At 36.4% G+C, this 20000-nt stretch overlaps 1 protein-coding gene across 1 annotated transcript in view; it reads right to left on the bottom strand.

Moving 5' to 3' along the window:
* LOC107702709 (adhesion G protein-coupled receptor L3-like) overlaps positions 1–20000 on the bottom strand; it is a 64051-nt gene that overhangs the window by 17768 nt on the left and 26283 nt on the right. The window contains exons 3-8 of the mRNA XM_016505108.1: positions 17464–17647; positions 12250–12372; positions 8479–8684; positions 5225–5436; positions 2624–2673; positions 17–140 (exon numbers count right to left, since the gene is read on the bottom strand). Coding sequence (XP_016360594.1) covers positions 17–140; positions 2624–2673; positions 5225–5436; positions 8479–8684; positions 12250–12372; positions 17464–17647 — 899 coding nt within the window. The remainder of the gene's footprint in view (positions 1–16; positions 141–2623; positions 2674–5224; positions 5437–8478; positions 8685–12249; positions 12373–17463; positions 17648–20000) is intronic.

Consider the following 20000-nt stretch of genomic DNA (forward strand, 5'->3'; position numbering starts at 1 on the left):
CCGCCGACACCGTCACCGATTCCCACTGTACTCCCTCTGTAGGTTCCCTACGGAGGCCACACAGCCAGGGGAGAAGAGCACAGCTGATATGGGACGCATCCCAGAAGACTTTGAGTCTGGAAGACCGGATGTCAGCACTTCTGAAGAACACAGCACATGAATATTTATGAGCGCTGCATAGGTACCAGTACACTGCTTGTGTGTGTGTGTGTGTGTGTGTGTGTGTGTGTGTGTGTGTGTCTGTGTTTGAGCGCCGGAGGGCCATTGAGCACATAACACATCACTCTTCCTGAGGCCCACTCACCCTTGAGCGCTATATCTCCTCTACATTCAACAGCAGTGTGTGTGTGTGTCAGTGCTGTGAGTAAATCAAAAGCTCAAGCCTGCTCAGCAGAATCCACAGCGAGTCTCAGACTTTATAGAGTCAACGCTGAGCTCAAGTAAATCTACGTGTCTATAAACACACACTCACACACGTGTGCATGCACTCTCAGAAAAATAAAGAAGGTACAAAAGCTGTCACTGGGGCGCTGCCTTTGAAAAAATGCAAACCTTTGTACCTTATTTACCCCTAAAGAGTGCATAATAGTACCTTAAACGTGCATATTGGCACTTAAAGTGTACATATTAGTGAAAGGTACCACCCCAGTGACAACTGCAATAGCATTATTAAGTTATAAGCACAAACTTCCATTTTTCATATCTCCTGACCACTAGGTGGCACTGTGCCGAAACTGTGCAGTCAGCCTCAGGTCATGGTTATTATAAGACACACCAATTTTGGTTTTAATATGCTAAAGCGTTGCGGAGATATAGCCTCATGTCCACTTTGGCGCGCTCTTCATTCGCATGTTTTTCGAGAACAGTTTGACTAATCAACTTGAATTCCATCACTTATTTTTCCTGACATGGTCTGAAGAGGATCTGGTTTCGGTATTGAATCATCTTGAGCCAAGGAATCAAAAGAAAAGAGAATTTTGTTTCTAGCCCGTATGGTTCAAATGTTATTAGCATAAACATGAGTGCAATTTTTTGAACTGTTGGTGGCGCTAGAGAGTTTGAGTTAGAGACTCCAAATGTGCTATGGTTAATGTTGAGACTGTCCTCTATCAGTGTGCCAAATTTCATAACTTGGCTTCCATAGACTCAAGAGTGGAAGGAGCAGAAGCAGAAGCAGAAAATGAATGGATTTAATAGGTGCCTATGCACCTAAAATCTTTTTAAATGACTAAATAACAATTGCTGTCATGAGATCATGTCAGTCTTCAAGAGAATTTTTTTTAATCTACAGTCAGTTGTTCATGTTAATATCACTAATAGCCTACCAGCTATTACTGATACTAAATACTAACACTTTTACTCGATTTAATATTTTAGCCACTGTTCAAAGTTAATAAATAATACAAATATTACATTTATTTAAACCATTCGAGACAGTAAGATTTTCTTTTTTTTTTTTAGGCTGCATTAAATTGATCAAAAGTGTCAGAAAAGACATTTATAATTTTACAAAAGATTTATATTTCAAATAAATGCTGCTATTTTCTATTCAATCTTGAAAGATAAAATGTATCACGGTTACCACAAAAACATCGGGCAGCACAACTGTTTTCAACATTGATAATAATCAGAAATGTTTCTTGAGCTGCAAATCAGCATATTAGAATGATTTCTGAAGATCATGTGACACTGAAGACTGGAGTAATGATGCTGAAAATTCAGCTGCGCATCACAGGAATAAATTACAGTTTAATATATATTCACATAAAAAGCAGTTATTTTAAATTGTAATAATATTTCACAATATTCCAGTTTTTACTGTATTTTAATTAAAAAACAACCTTGGTGAGCAGAAGAAACTTCTGTCAAAAACATTAAATAATCTAAATAATCTAATTTAATAATGTTAATCTCATTAAATAATAAATTGATGCAACTCAGAGATGGCATGAATGCATTTACACTACAATTACATGTTTCACAGAGACATGTTTCAAAATAACATTTTCAGTATATAAATATAAAATGATACTTCTAAATATGGATTTAACACACATTCACGTAAAAAAAACAGCTATTTTAAATTGTAATAATATTTCACAATATTACTATTTTTTATTGTATTTTTGATCAAATAAATTCAGCCTTGGTGAGCAGAAGAGACTTCTTTCAAAAATATTAAAACAAATCTTACCAACTTCAAACTTTTGAACAGTAGTGTGCATCTAAACAGCACAGCTTCTATCATGTGTGAATGATGAAAGTGTGAGAGTAGCAGCAGCTTTAGGAATGTTAAGTTTGCTTTAGTTGAGGTGAGAGTGAATGTGTTGAATGATTTCAGTCATTCGTGAAGGCCTTCAGAGCAGTAAACATGAACACATTTCACTATCAGAATTCAATCAGTCCTCGTTTCCTCGTCCTAACGAGCTGTAATTCTGTCGCCTTTCACACGCACACCTCTGCGATGAGAGCGTGAGGTAACCATGGCGACCAGCAGCCTCCTTTAAGATTGATGGATGACGGCTGTCTGACATTGTCCCCAGACTCAGCATCACTCCAGCGCTCGATGTGTCCATTAATGCGGCTGCCGCCGTCGCAGCCGTGGCAACAACACAACACTCACCTGTGAGGATCGACCCGCAAACCTCGCTCTCCTTCCTCAACAGTCGAAGACTGAAAACGATTCATGGACAGAAAATGAAACGCATCTATGAGGCCGCACACTTACGTGGGTGTGGCTGTGCCTAAATGGGCGTGGTCATATCTGAAATGGGTGTGGCTTAAAGTTCTGCAGTACAATATCTTCATTTTAGAAACAAAGAAATCCTGTGCAATGCAATTTGGCATTACAGGCAGCGTAGAAAATTTTTTTTTACAAAAAATTAGTTCATTTTAGTTGCATTTACATTTTAGTAATCCTGTTACATGCTTTTCTCCTTATTCTTCTCCTTTTTTAGCTTTTGTTGATTTCAAGTATTTACATTTAGCTTTAATTAGTTTTCCTTTTACTTTTAGTATTTCCATTTTATTTCAACATTTCTAATTCTTAACTTTGGCAATTTTTTCCCCTTTACAATGCAGTTTGGCAGTTCAAGCAATGTGACAAAATGTACAACAATTTTATTTTTATTTTTTTTTGTACATTCCCATGTTTGCCACTGTAACAAAATGTAGAACGTTTGTATGATTTGTATGATTAGTTTGTTTCAATTTTAGTCATTTTAGCACATCAACTTATTTTATTTCAGTTAGTAGCCAAGGCAACATTTCTAAAGTATTTTGAATTAGTCTTTCAAGTACAAAAATATTTAAAAAGTTGTTTTCCATAGTTAATGAGATCTGGTTTACTTGGCCGATCGTGTGCACAAACACACGCAGGGTGTTTGATATGTTTGTGTTTTTCTGAAGGACCACGAGCTCTAAACTTGAACTAAAAAAAGACACGCCCACAAACCCAATATGTACAGTGGGTGTGACTAAGCCCGCAGTGGGGGTTTCCATGTCTGATGTGGGTGTGACTCAGCCCTAGGTGGGTGTGTTCAAGTGTGTAGTGAATGTAACTAACCCATGACGGGGTGTGGTCAAATGAGCGGTGGGTGTGGCTACACAAAATGTGGGTGTGGCTAATCCTGATGACTGTGCATGCGTATTTTATTATTATTTCTAAACTATTAGAATATTTATTAATATTGCAATTAATAACAGCTTTTCATTTTAATTTAAGTTAAATTCAGCTTTTTGTCAATATCATTAGTTCTTGTTAATATTAAATATTTCTGTTTATCTTCAATTTATTTTCGCTTTAGTTTTAAATCCAGGAAATGTAGTACTTCAATTTATTTTATTTTAGTGTAAAATTTTTGAGGTTTTCATCTGATATTTCTATTTTATAGAAGGTTTGTTCCCATTATCAACAATTTTGTGATAGTTTTAGTTATCGATAACAACACTGGTGCTCATGCCCAAATGTGGGCGTGTTTATGGGCGTGTTCAATTCCGTGGTGGGCGTGTCACTGCCTCAAATGGGTGTGTCTCCAATCCTCACCATTCTTGACCTCTACTTCCAGACATGACTTACACAGCGTAAATTAAATCTGAGTGGCGAGATTTTATTTTAAACTCCAGGACCTGAAGGAGACCCACAGTTTTCCCTTCTGACTTGCTAATCAAAACATCTGTCAGCGATCTACTCCTCTCTCGAGTGCCTCGGCTGTCGACGGCGCTCCACAGCGCCTTTCTTTCATCCATCAAAATGTATTATCTCCCCCTCATTTTTCACTCCAATTGTTCTTCTGTTTCTCTCCAGGTAAAGCCGAACTCGGGCTCTGAATGGACATGTAAATGAAGCTTTTAGATTAAATGCACCTGGGTGAGGCTCTGTCCCATGCGACCCCACGCCTGCCAGACGGAGAAAAACCCCTGCGCTCGACCACACCGACACAACAATAGACATCAATAGAGAAACAACAACACAGAAATAGTCAAATAGCACTAATAGGTCAGCGGTTGAAAACAATGCATGGCAGCGACTCACAAAAACTCAGCAGGCGTCGAGCTGCACATCAGACACATCCTGTTGGCCTTTAAAAAACACACAAAACCAACCGAAAGCAACAGTAACAATGCAAACACACCAGCGTATGTGTGTTTGTTCGGCGTGTATTAAGTCACTCAGCTGGGAATCGTCATTGATCATGGATCATATGGAGAGATAAAGACCGCCCACCCGCTGATCTCCCACAATGCACCTCACAGCCTGGAGTCATCAGCACACAATAAACAGTCTCCACAGAGATCTGCTCCACATAAACACACCTCACGTCTTTCTTCTGATTTCTTCAGAGCACATTCTGCACCTCCAAACATCCCGGGATGATTTACATCATATAGTGTTATTGTATAGTGTACACTATAGTATATAGTGTTATTGGTTACGGTTATTCATTTATAATTAATTATACATAATAGCTTCAAGTGTAAGCGTTTACGTTTTTGTACAGTGGATTGCTGGTTTTCACCATGCTAAATGACAAGAAACACATTAATAAGATATATTTACATATTTGGGGGTGTTCGTGATACTGTTGTTCATTTGTAAAACATGCACATTTGTTGCAATGTGTAAATTGGTGCATTGAAGCGAGCGCAAAAACGGATGTGTAAACAACTTCTGCTGTGATCTGCATGCAGTTTCAACGCGCTGACAGATGAATAGTCTGATGTTTATATCTGGGACAGATGTGTTTGCGGCGTCTCTACCTTCACGTCCACGTGAGCCATGAGCACAGCGAAGTTGGTGAGGTGTGTGCAGGAGCAGGTGGTGTGCGTTCGGTTGGTTCCCAGCAGCCGGCAGTCCTGCGTCGACCAGAAGCCCATCATACTGCGCTTCGAGTAGCTCCAGAACGAACAGTTGGGGTTGAAATTCTCCTCTGACTGCTGGAAGACGAGTAAGAACAAACTGCGTCAGCGAGGAAAGCAGCGAAACACACAACATAAGCGAGAATAAGAGTTACGCTCAGGGTCCAAAACATTCAGCAAACACTGCAGCACTGAGCAGAACTCATTATTACTGATCATGAAACTGCAGGATGGATGACAAAGACAAAATTGGATGACTGGCCGAGCCATTTTACCTACATTTCAAAGACAATAGAAGTAACTATGAAATTACACATAAAGATGTAGGCTACTTCAGTGGGTAAAAACACTCTAGAGTTCAGCTTCTGTAACTGCATGTAATACAAATTTCAACTATAATAAAATTCCAGTTTAATTGCAATTAACATGCAATTAGGTGTCCGAAAAAAAAAACAAAAAAACAACTTACTTGACATTAACTCTTTCCCCGCCATTGACGAGTTATCTCGTCTTTTACAAGAAAACGCTTCCCCGCCAAAGACGAGTTTTTACGGCTTTTCGTGTTTTCACTGTTATACACTAGGGGGCGCTATTACACATCTTCTGAACGAGTACAAAACCTCCCGAACAAGAACAGGACGGAAAAACGAGCAATCTCTTATGTAAACAGATGCATATGAAAAATAATGCCATCATCAGCAATAGACAGCATATAAATTAAAACTGCATAATGTTACAGAGTAAAATGTTGATCCGGGAAGTGGTATATGTCTGTGCAAGCTTTGGAGGTGTTGATGGAAGCGATTTACTGGATTTATGCTTTGATAATCGTACTGAATATTATCCACATGTAGTTTTTGATAAAAATGTGATTTTCTCACATTTTTACTCAAAATAATGATTTTTTTATGAAACCTACCTATATTCAAGTGTTGATAAAAAAAAAGAATGCTTTAAGCTAGAATAAAAATCCTAAGAAATACAAAATTGCATATTCAAATATTCATACAGCAAAATATACTGGAGGCCATCAAATTTTAGTGAAAATCATCAAAATCGCTGGCGGTGGCTGGCAACTTTTTTCAGAAATGCTGGCGGGGAAAGAGTTAAACAATAAATTAAATAAAACATAAAAAAACAGCTAGTTGCAACTAAACTAAAAAAGCTAAATCAATAAAAACTATAAAAATACAATAATATTCATTATAAAAAAGCACAATTAAATGCAAGTATTACAAACTATACATATATACAATTATTTATACAATTCATAATTTAATTAATAAATAATAATTTATACAAAATGTACATTAAAACTATAGACACAGTTACAAAAAACACAAAAAAAATGTCACACACACAAAAAAAATGCTCAACAAAATTACTAAAACTTTAACTCAAATTAAAATGAAACGGAAACTATAAAAATAAAAACTGCAAAACTGCTTCTAAAAATTAAAATAGTATGTCAATGATACTAATATAACACTGCTGACAACATTACAATCAGTTTACATGCAAGTATATCTATTTTTTTTAAATAATATTATTTCCACTACTAAAGTGCAGTTATTTTTTCACAAGGGTAAGCAAATACAGAATAATTTAGAATAAATTCATCAAACTAATCAATCTAGCCTCCATTCCACACTGTGACCTCTAAACTACAATATTCAACCCAGACAGAATGTTTTTATGCATTTTGCATTTTTAGAAAAAAATTCTAAGAATTCTAAGGAATGGATTTAAACTCAGGAATCTGCTGGCTAAAGCATTATCAAATTAGCCAAAATCTATAACAAACAGACACTCCGGGCAGCTGGCTGCTGGTATTCTGTGGAAATCTGCAGATTCCTTGTGGATTTGCCGATATCTTTCTCCCGTGAGTGAATCCTACGCATACAAACTGGAAACCACGTTTCCAGCTCTAATCGAGCCTGGAGGCAGAGATTCTGTGTGTGTGTGTGTGTGTGTCATTTTTGGGTGCGTTTCAATAAAGCGCTTGGAGAAAAATAATTCAAGCATAAATGCTGGTGGCGAGGGAATTGGCAGATTTTAACGAGCAGAACTATTTTTTTTTTACCAATCATGACATTGCAGGAAGGATGATAACAATAAAATTGGATGAGCCATTTTAACCATAAGACAATTACATATCAAAAGTCCTACTGAAGCGGGTCACAAAACACTCTAAGGTTGAGCTAATTGTGTTTAACATAGATTTAAACTATAATACAATTTCATTTAATTGCAGTTAACATGCACATGGAGCATGCATCTGAAAATACTAAATTCAGTTTGCACTTAAGTATATTCTTTTAAAGCGTATTACTTCTAATGCTTAAGAGTACTTTTTACAAGGGTCCGTTCACACCGAGAATGATAACTCTAATGATAGTTATATTAGTTTCCACATCAATGCACAATATTGTTCTGTTTATCAAATATAACTTCAGCTATTCTGCTAACTTTAAGTAACTTTGCAACTATATGTCAACTAGTAGACTGTCTGCTTTATATCTGTTAACACTTTATTTTGATTTTACTGACTGTAAGTAACTTTGACACTTATTTAACTAACCCTAACCCTAACCTAACAGTCTACTAATACTCTAATCTAATGGATTCAGCTATTACGTCCGTGTTTTCCACATCACATAAATCATAACGTCCTACAGTACAAGTGTCGAAATAAAGTGTAACCTGTTATTCTTTCACATTTAGAACAATATTTCAAACTTCATCTTTATCATTATAGTTGTTATCATTGTTGTGAGCAGGCCTTAATACAGAATGTATCACTATCATCCAAATAATCGATCTGGCTCACATTGCAAACCCCTCTATTCCATACTGTGACCTCTAAACTACAATATTCAACCCAGACGGACACATTTTCTGCATTTTTCGAACTCAATGAAATTGATTTAAACTTGATTAAAGTTGATTTGCTGGGTGTGTTTCATTAAAATGCTTGGAGAAACATACTTCAGGCATGAATGTAGGTGGTGTGACTGAGGGACCCACACGATTATTCCAAGGAATTTCCTCAGAAAAATTATGTTTTATTCTGACAACAAATCTCATAGCGAATGCAACACAAACCGCTTGGCTCTGTACCTGAATATGCCGCATGGTGAATATGACGGGGTCGGACAGGTAGACTTTGTTACTGTCTTTGTTGATGGCCGCCGTTATAACGGGAGAGTTGACGATGACAGAGTAGTTTGTGTTTAACGTCTCGCTGCTGAACTTCATGCTGGCGTTTTCAGTGGACAGATACGAACCCAGATGCTTGTACAGGACGAACGCCATCCGGATCTCCCCTGAAAGACAGAGCGGCTGTATCAGCATTATTATGACAAAGTTCAGTTGTTTTAGTTAGCTCAGAAGTATTTGGCTACTCAACAGAAGCTGAAAAAGCCTCACATTTGAGAGAATCAAATAAGTTGGTCAATCATTAACGGAGGCTTGGGGCAAAAATGCCACCAAATCTCAGAAATATGCAGAAGTGGCCCTGAATATGCCCTTGTATGAGTTTGTTTTGAATTTTTAAAACATATGCACACATGCAAGAGCACAGCTTTTCCCAAATAACAGCATGACTGCAAATGTGATATTGATTTTATACTACAGTTTAGTAACAAGTCATTAATATTAAGTATCTTAGCATTTTAGACACAATATTGTCTGTTTTTGTTCTATTTCACAAGCAATAATAGCTCCAAACAAAGCCACAGCAGAACTGTTGCACATTGTGTTTTGTTACTAAAAAAGAAACAGGCGAGTCAATGATTCAATGACTCACTTATTATAACAGTCACTTGTTTCATATTTAAAAGTAAATTTCATATTTCTATACTGAAAATGTTATTTTAAAGCATGCCTCTTATAACATAACTCGTGTAATTGTAGTGTAAATGCTAGGGTTGGGTACCGTTCACATTTTAACCAGTACGGTACCGGTATTGGTACCTGCATTTCGGTGCCGGTACCTAACGGTACCTTTTTTCAGTACTTTACTCTCTGTGTAATTACAAAAACATTTATTTCAGTGAAAAAATAAGTCAAAAAGTCTCAATTTCAACAGACTTTTTCTTTTTTTCTTTCTTTCTTTTTTTTCCCCCCAGAAATTCTTGTTTTATTTTTTCAGAAAATCAAATGAAGGCATTAAACATTTATTTTAAATCAAATGAAAATAAAACCCTTTTAGCTTTTGGCAAAAAAAACTGAGGTTTACTGTTGAAATTAATACATGGAAGAAAAATTGTGTGAATATTCCTTTAAAAAAAATTTAATAGGCTAATAATTGTATAATTTTTTCTACAATTAAGTGATTTATCTGGTTGTAATATTTATTTTTATCATTTAATTGTTTTATTTAAATTTGATAGAAAATGTATTATTAAAAATATTTAAAGATGTACATTATACTGTACAAAAGTAATACAAGAGTAATATATTTCTGTTACATGTTAAACCGCACTTTTATTTTGACAGGTTGCCATGAAGCTACTGTGTGTATACAGTATGATGATGCTAGTTTTCTCAAATGAAACGGTAAAATTCTCGCGAAGTGACTCTTACAATAGCTCTGGGGATTAAGTTTTTGTGTTCATGCCGTCATATAGTGAGACGCAGAGGCCGGAAATCACCGCGAGCGTCACACGTGCTTCAGTATTTGTGTAGTAAACAAAACCGCGTTTCCGCCATTCATACATCATGTCACAGGGTCTCTCTTTCTCTCTCTGTAGCGTATGCGCACAGATGCGTTTTCAGGTACCGAAATTTGGCACCGATTGATTTAACGTGAATCGGTACTCTGTAGTACCGACGCAATTCGGTCGGTACCCTTAAAAGTACCGAGTTCGGTACCCAACCCTAGTAAATGCATTCATGGCATCTCTGAGCTGCATCAAACAGTTGGGAGTGTTTAGATTGTTTTAATGTTTTTTTGAAAGAAGTCTCTTCTGATCACAAAGGCTACATTTATTTGACCAAAATTTATCATTTTTATCGTTTGATCAATTTAATGCATCCTTGCTGAATTAAAGTATTATTTAAAAAAAAATAAAAATAATATAAAAAATAACACAAGTGCAAAGATGGATTTTATTGGATTTTATTTTATTTTATTTGATTGGTAACCACCTTTAGGGTTTTATTCGTCTTATTTTATTGATGAATTTGACATTAAAGATGATGCATACTGTACATACAAGGTTAGAAAAACTTTGCCCTTATAAAAATCCTCCTGGAAATTACTTTAAGTGGGCAAATATTGGCCCTTAATGGAAAAGTTAATTTCGGGAGCTCGTTTGGGAGATCAGCCACCTGCTTAAGCCTTTACAAAGCCAAAGCGACAGTACTACAAAGCAAAACTTGTCAAATCTGCTGTTGAACATGGCCTGATGGGGCATACCGGGGTTCAGCCGCACGTTTCTTTAGAGTTCAGTAAAAACTCTTCATCACCACATCATTGAGAGCAAGCAGACACCGTCTCCAGCTGATCGAAGCCCTGTTTCAGGCGTTATATTTGAGGAAAAGAGCAATGAAGTGAAATAATTTGAGCTTTGATTAGATGGGATTCGGTAGATCACGTAATGCATACATAATACCCATAATGCTTTGTTCCTCTCGGCAGCATTTACTGAGAGCCACAAAGGTTTCGAGTGAGCGAGAAAAAGGGAGGAAAAAAAATCTAACCGCAGAGTCGATTTGATTCAGCTTTATTGAAATGTCATTAGCGCTTTACTGCCTCCTTTGTGAGAGCTACAGTTCTGCTCGTTATTTTCGCGTCTCACTTGCTTTCTTCGTGAAAAGAAATGAAAAATCACCCCACCGCCGCCTCCCTGTCACGTCTGGATCACTGACTCACAAGAACACAAAACTATTTTTTTCGCGATTATCGGTGACGGGCTGTTTGGTAACAAGCGTTTGTTCGCAGGAAGAAAAACAGGAAAACTTTCCATCTATTTTGTTTTGCCAAGTAGGATGTTGGAAATCAAGAGTTTCAGAGAATGGAAGTGGCTTTCAGCGTTATTTTAGTATCACTGATGTACTAGTATAGTTTGTATTAATATTTTGAATTAGATTTTTTTCCATTTATTTTTTTCTTCATTTTAATTTTAGTTAAAATTTTAATTTCGTTGTGCATTTTTTTTTTTTATATAAATATCAGTATTGTTTTCATAAATTTTAGTTGTAGTTCTTTTAGTACTTCAACTTAAATTAAAGGAAAAGGAGAATAGGTTTAAATAGGTTTTTTTTTCAGTTTAGTTTAGGCATATTTTTCGGTTTTAATTTTTAGTTTTACTTTATTTAGTTATGCTGGTTTTTACTACAACTTCAACTTAACAAAAATAAGAAATGTTGCCTTGACAAGTAGTTAAAATGAAATACTAAAATACTAATGATTATTATTATTTATGTATTTTTTTATTCATTCATTTTTATTTTATTTCATTTAACGTTTAGTTAAGTTTTAATGATTTTAGTTTTAGTTTTAGTTATTTTAGCTTTTTTTTAATCAAACTAAATGAAAAAACGAAATGTTGCCTTGGCAACTAGTTGAAAAAATTTTTTTTTCTTTCTCAAATAATTTATTTATTTATTTTAATGTGTATTTCGTTTTAGTTATTGTATTACTTCAAAATGAAAATGATAAATATTGCATTGACAACTAGTTATATATTATTTCAGTTACTGTTAAATTATTATTTTACTTGGCTGTAGTTATTTTAGTACTTCTAAACTACTTCACTAAACGAAAATGACACTAAAAGGAAATTTTGTGCTGGCAACTAGTTTTTAGTTTATTTTCTCTTAGTTGATTTTAGTTTCAGCTAGCGTCACATACAGTATGACCGTCTCATGACCCCGTGTCTTTACCGTTTCTGCCGTGCTGTTTGAGGGTGTTGGCTGACAGGTGGATGGTGTTTCCCTGGCCTCCTGTCTGTGGAAACTTCAGATCGGGAAGACTCCCGTCTGTGCTCATCCTCGCCACCTCCAGCTCTAAACAAAGACAAACACACACAGAAAAATAATCCACACAATGCATGACAAGTGAGGATTCTGACAATAACACACCACAGAATTCAACCGAGGTATTTTGAGTTTAGAAGTATAATGAAAGTGAAAAAGGACTGAAACAAAAGCTGTTTTACATAATGTGCTCCATCCCACTTGTGTGCTATTCTGCAATCTTCTGATTCATACAAGCATTTTGTGAGAGGAATTCAAATTGCAATTCACTGAAAAGCGTGATCTCTATTTGGTGTTCAATAAAACTGTAGCAATGTCCAATTCATAAACAAAGCATTCCTTTGAACAGATTTTTTTTTCAATTAATCATTGAATCTGAATGATTGAATCACTAATCAGACTAATACAGTTCTCAAGGTCTGTTTTTGCATATGTGGATTACAGAGCTAGCTTCATTTGATGATTTGACTCGATCTGGATTGTTTAGTTCTTCCAAACACATCTCAGTTGTTCTCATAGCAACAGATCCGTAGGACCAAACTTGGAAACAGGTTTATGTGACGTAAATAGGATTGAACTGCAGCGATTTCAGCGAAGGTGATACTTTAAGGCTCAACATAAGTTCTGTCATACAAGAGCACCCTGTTGCTTTCCGTTCACACTGACCACTTTTATACGTTTTCTCTTTCAGCCAATGCTCCCTCATGACAGTAGTTGAACCAAAAGAGAAACTTTGACAACGCACATTTTAAAACGCAACGATGCACGACATCGAAGCGGTTGCGTCACATACTTGCGTAGAGTCTGCAGTTCGAATGGAGAATGAAACTCCTGCTGTGCTGTTTGCACAAATAAAAGCATCTCACGCTGTCTGAGATTTCGACAGTGATTCAGCGCAGCTCTCTAATCAAAGCATGAATGCACTGACTCACTGCATCAGCGCCAGGCCTGCAGCCTGATTTTGGGCATTCATACACATGCTTTCAGAGAACCTGAAAAGAAGTCAGCCGCAAAATCCCCCAGCATTTACACAAACACTTATCAAACCAAAATTAGCATTAAAAATCCCAAAAGAGACTCTCATTGGGTGGCGGGTATTCGCCGCCGACAGGACAAAGAGCGATAAAGAGCGGTGGGCATAACCAGACGACTATAGCTTGCAGGAAATACGTTTTCATTCTCCCAGCATCGCTGTGAAAAGCTTAAGACTGCAAACAGCAAGCAGAGACGCTGTTGTGCCTCGAGAGAAATCAAAAGCCAGTTTAAATAACACGTTAATCGCCCAAAATCTGTTCGCCAGATTATGAGCGTGAGGACAAACACGCTTTCCATTAAAAAGAGGGAAATCTAAACACAATGGCACGCCGTGTTTTTTTTTTTTAAAGCACATTATATTCAACCAAAGGAGGAGGATAACAACCACTTCAGGGTAAGTTGGCAAAAGATGAGCATCCATCCTCGCACACAAACAGGCTTTTATTTCCCCAAACGACTGTGTCATCAACACTATCATCAGATGGCAACGCCGCTAATCTTCTCTCGATTCTCCACATGGCATGAAGTTGGCACTCTGCATCGTCTTAAAGGGATAGTATGTGCAAAAATCATAATGTAAACCCGTATGACTGACGTTCTTCTGTGAAACACAACAGGAGATCATCTGAGGAACATGGGGTGTTGAGCTTCAAAATGAACAAAACAAAAAAAAACTGAATAAAACAAGTGATGGTTCAAGTCTTCTGGACCCGTATTAATGCTTTGTGCAAGCACAAGACCAACATTTAAGTCATTAATTAAGTCAACATTCTATTGATTTATGTTTTTGTGCAGTCAAACATACAATCCAGGACCACTGGAAAAATGTACCTGTGGTGATATTTCTAAAAAAATGATATTATGTTTCATCTTGCAGTTACATATAGTGAAATGTTCAGTTAGTGGTGCTAAATGTGTGTTCAGTTTGATCCAAAACAGATGAATGTGAATCTGGCAATGTTTTACGCTGGTTTTTGTATGTATCACAGTTGTTTGGAAATGAAATGCCTGGTTGAGTGGTGTTGTAAGGTCAATACTCTATAGTGTGTTAAAATAACATACTATCTACCCTAAACCGAACCAATAAGAGTTAACAAAACAAACGTGATAAAAGCTCATTTGTTGAAGCAACCATGTCATTTTAGCTTGTTTTTGAGTCTTTGAGCTGTTTTATCGTGACTTGTGTTTCAGGGGGCTCGTATTTTAATGCGTTGCATCTCAAATGCAATGATGTACCGGGTGCGCTACCGAGCACGTTTACTACACAGAAAAGCCAAATATATGGAGATGTTATGTGATGCAAACATCAAAATACTTAGTTTACAAATCATGCGCTGTGGTAAAGTGTTTTTTTAAGCTCATAACATAGTATTGTACAAGGAACTGCTTGAAAATGTGTCTTTATTAATCAATAATTTGCCTGTGTAATTATAATTTGTGCGCTAAGGAATCAAAATTGTTGTTGTTTTACAGCCACTAGTTTTCACTTCAGCTATAAACTGCAGTGGATTATATGTGCACATTTTATTAATTTAGCAAAAATATATGCAAAGGCAGTTTTTCCAATGAGTCTTGATTGCAAACAGCACTTTAGATGCATTGTGTCAAGTTTAACGTCAAACATCACTGGTTTTTGCATGTGTTGGATGAATAATTCTTACATTTCAGTATGTTTCTCACAAAACATGTCTTGGAATATATTGCAAAAGTTGCATGGATGAGACGGGAGCACATATGAATGCTTTTTGAAGCTCGACTATACACCGTAAAAATGTTTTTTCAAAGTTTTGAAGTAAACAAAACAGACTATTGGAGTGTTTTACAAGAAAATACTTTAATTGTGAAAATTTTTCACATTTATTCAATGTGTTACCTGTCTTTTCTATTAAATCAATTGTGAATGAAAACTGTTTGGACACTGTATTTATGGAAACAGCATCTCCTTGTGTGTTCCACAGAAGAAAGAGTATAATATGGGTTTGAAATGACACGAGAGTGTGTAAACTTTTCAATTCCGGCTGATCTATTCCTTTAACGGAAGGCTGCTTTTCGTCTTGCCGGTGTCGGTGACGGACTCAGCGCCCCCACGGGCCAAACAAAGCATATAACTAACAAACTAACCCCATCAAACAGGGCCTGAAGGTCTGCTAAAGGTGTCAGAGCCTGCAGATTAATCGCCACGCAACACGGAGGATATAAAATAACCCTCGTAAAAAGTTTGTTGGAGGGACTCCCTCCCCCCACGGAGCCGAGCCCCGGATACCTTAATATCAGGATAAATCGCATGCCAGACACGATAAATTCTGTTTTATTAATTCCCAAAATGTGACCATCTCCGCAGAGAGACGGCAGACCTACATTCTGGAGTTTCCATGGCAGCCAGTCCGCCTTAAATCCCCGTCAGTAGGAACGGGAGATGCATCCGCTTTCATCCCAGAGGAATATACACACAGCACACAACAGCCTGATCTCGGGAATGCTGACATTCACACTGTGATATTCGCAAACAGATGCGAGCGGGACAGAAAACCGTGGGCGTCCTCAAAACGTCTCGTCCCATTCCTCTGCGGGCTGAGAAACACGTCGTAAACGACACTAAATTATCGCTCGGAGCTTATGCTCACTCAGCCTTTCGTTTAAAAACGCTTAATTACGCCTTCCAGTGAATGAAATAACACGATTCGCACACATAAAGGAGTCAAATGCGGCGCTGATATGAGGTTCTCTGTGATGAAAGCAGGTTTATCGGTGGGATTCAGGGCCGCTCGGGTTCATGGGCACCGCTGATAGCCGGATGTTCTGATTTCTGCCAAAACAATCAGAATCAAAAACTGATGCTTTCCATGGATAAGGAACGCTTTAATGCATTAGAGGTACAAATCCCATGTTTTTTGTTGTAACACAATGAAAGTGACCATTTAGAAGATGAGAAGCATTTCATATTCTTAATTTTTACACAAACTGTAGCGGTGACAGCATTTAAAGATCAACCCTGCAAAGCTCTTATAAAGGTTGACAACAACAAAATAAAAAAAGCAAATATTAGTTTTTCTTTCATTTCTGAGAAATATAAAAGCTAAAATGATCAAACAATTTGTTTGTAATGTATGAGAAATATAAATTACAAAATATATTTTTATTCCTGTAATTTATGAGAAGTATCAATGACAATGATCACGTTTTTTTTTATCATTTTTGAAAAATAAATATATAATAAAATTATTAAGCATTTTTTTTCTGTAATTCATGTGAAATGCAAATGACAAAATTATCAAGCAAATTATTTCTGTAATCTATGGAAAACACAAATGACAAAATGATCAAGCAATTTTTTTTTGTAAATTATGAGACAAATGACAATGATCAAGATTTTGTTTGGAATGAAATGATCAAGCAAATATATTTTCTTTCATTTATGGGAAATATAGATGTCAAAATTATCAAGATTTTTTTTTACTGTAATTTATGGCAAATATAAATTACAAAATTATCAAGCATGTTTGCTGTAATTTACGACATATCTGATATATATGATCAATTATGCAAAAATATTAAACACAAATTTATTTTCTGTAATTCATAAGAAATATGAGCATTGAGAAGTATATACAATAGTGATCAATAATTATTACAATAATTGATAAAAAATATAAATGATAAAATTACTAAGCATTTTTTCTGTAATTTATGGGAAATATAAATCACAAAATGATCAAGCAAATATTTTTTACTCTAATTGATGAGAATATAATGACAACATGATCAAGCAAATTGTTATTTTCTGTAATTTGTGAGAAATATAAATTATATTATTTAAGACATATAAAAATGTTAAGCAGTTCTTGTAATCTTTAGTTTGACTTCCAAAGGTTGGCAATTCATATTTTCTGAAGGTTCAGCACCTCATTTCTGACCATTGCTTGTGGGAAGAGAAGTCTACAAAGCATAATTATCTAAAAAGAGATAATAAAGTCTTTCATGTATGATTGTGTATATTCATCTGTACAGTGACTTTCATTAGCAGGCAAGGTTTTCGCTAGCAAGGTCAAGGTCATGTGTTGGATTGAGGAAGAATGCATGACTCACGGATGTTTTCTGTGTTTTCCTGCACGACGTCAGTCTTCAGCAGGTTGTCTGCGAGCACGAAGGCGCCCTGCTCGACGATGTCCAGCAGCATGGTGGCGGCACGCAGCTGATCTCCGCTCGACAGCTCCATCCACGCCGTCCGCGCCTGCGGCTGCAGCAGGTTATTCACCGTCTCCACCATCGCCTGCGCCCAAAACAGAGAGACCGAACCTCTTAACATCCTCAAGAAACACTACTGACTCAGAAAGCCCTTAAGAACGACGTCTGTCAGTGCAGTGCTACAAACACAACAGCATTTCTGATAAGATGCATCATGATGCACAAATCTATGCATAATGTACAGCGCTCTCTCCCACCTTCAATACCACGACTGATGTGCCCTTGAGCAAGGCACCGAACCCCCAACTGCTCCCCGGGTGCCGCAGCATAAATGGCTGCCCATTGCTCCGGGTGTGTGTTCACGGTGTGTGTGTGTTCACTGCAGTGTGTGTGCACTTTGGATGGGTAAATGCAGAGCACTAATTCCGAGTATGGGTCACCATACTTGGCCACATGTCACGTCACTTCATATGCATGCTTAGCGAATGAGACCCAATGACAGGAAAAGATGTGAACCTTCATTACCATGAAACCACATCCAAAACATTAAATGACAAATGGTACCAAACACACACAATGATCAAGCAAATATTTCTTCCCATAATGTATGAGAAATATAAATGGCAAAATAATTAAGCAAACAGGTTTTTCTGTAATGATAAATATTAATGATTAATTTCCTTTAACAAAATGATCAAGTAGTAATGTTCCATAATTTATGAGAAATATAAATGACAAAATTATGAGGCAGACATTTAATGTGTAATTTATGAGAAATATAAATGACAATAATCAACCAAATATTCTTTTCAGTAATTTATATAGGAATTTTTTTTTTAGAATTTTTAGGAATTCAGAAATGTATTTATAGGAAAATATAAATGACAAAGAACAAGCTTTTTTTTCTGAGAAATATGTGATAAATGATCAATTGATTTGTTTCTGTATTTTCTGAGAAATATTAATTAAAAAATGATCATTTGTTTCTGTATTTCTGAGAAACATCAGTAATAATGATCAAATATATATATATATATATATATATTTTTTTTTTACTGTGATTTACTGGAAATATAGATAATGATCAATCAAATAGTTTTTTTCTGTAATTTACAAGAAATAGAAATAACAAAATTATCAATATTTTTCCTTTTTTGAGAAACATAAATGATAATGTTCAATCATTTTTTTTTATTTTTTTCAAAAATGATCAAACACCCGGTCCCTCAAGCAAATATGTTTTTCTGTAATTTATGAGAAATATAAATGACAAAATGATCACGCAAATATGTTTTTCTGTAATTTATGAGAAATATAAATGACAAAATGATCACGCAAATATTTCCCATTGACCTCCGTGACAGCTAACCTTGACAAAGGCTGACAATTGACACTATTTTGAAAGTTAAAAAAAAAATAAAAATAATAATAATAATAATAATAGTTTCAGCCCCTATCTTGTATACTTTCTTGAAAAGTGCCACCTACAGACCACAAAACAAGAAGACTGGAAAAGTCACAAAAATTCATTGGTCAAAAGATGTGAACCTTCATTACCAGGAAACCACGTCCAAAACACTGTTATAACATGACAGATGGTACCACACACACACACACACACACACACACTCACTCACTCACACTCACTCACACTCACTCACACTCACTCCACACACACACACACACACACACACACACACACTCACTCACTCACTCACTCACTCACACAGAGTCATTTAACACGTGGCTCTGGTTTCTGCGATGCTGGATATCAAGTTGTTGAGATCAGTGAGCGGCATAAGAAACACAGATCTACAGCTGTGGCCGATCGTTCAGCTTTTAATAATGTTTAACCTCCATCATCAAAACCTCATCACTCGACTCAACAGCAGCACCGCCAATTAAACATTTAAAACGCTACGGGCCAAAAGCACCGCGGGAATGCTAATCAGCCCAAGCCTAAACATGTGCGGCCAGCGATCTCATAAAGCCGGCAAACTTCACGTTAGACTCAAACACTGAAGAGGAAGAGATGAAACAGCAGAGACCGCCAATCAGTGCTGACCCCACGGATCCTAATCAATAGAGTATGAAAGAGAAACAAGAAGATAAACTTACAGGCGGAGGCTTCATGCTGGACTGATGTCAAACAGCGCTGATGCTAAAAGAACAGATCAACCAGACACAAAAACTGCCTTTTTTCCACTGTATGCCTCTTTCCTCACACAAAAGATGTTTTGTTGAAACTTTATGCTTAAATTTTAGGCATTATTCACTGAAAATCTGCACCTCTTAAATCTCAGTCAGGGTTATGCAGTTTTAAACACACCTTGTTGCAACAGACGACCAAAAATGTGAGAACCAATTAATTCTGTCATGATACCAAAAGCCAGTACCAAAATCTGAAAAACTTAATGGTTCTCCACTTTTGATACTAC

Source organism: Sinocyclocheilus anshuiensis, unplaced genomic scaffold (genome assembly GCF_001515605.1).
Source record: "Sinocyclocheilus anshuiensis isolate Anshui unplaced genomic scaffold, SAMN03320099.WGS_v1.1 scaffold1810, whole genome shotgun sequence".
NCBI lineage: Eukaryota > Metazoa > Chordata > Actinopteri > Cypriniformes > Cyprinidae > Sinocyclocheilus > Sinocyclocheilus anshuiensis.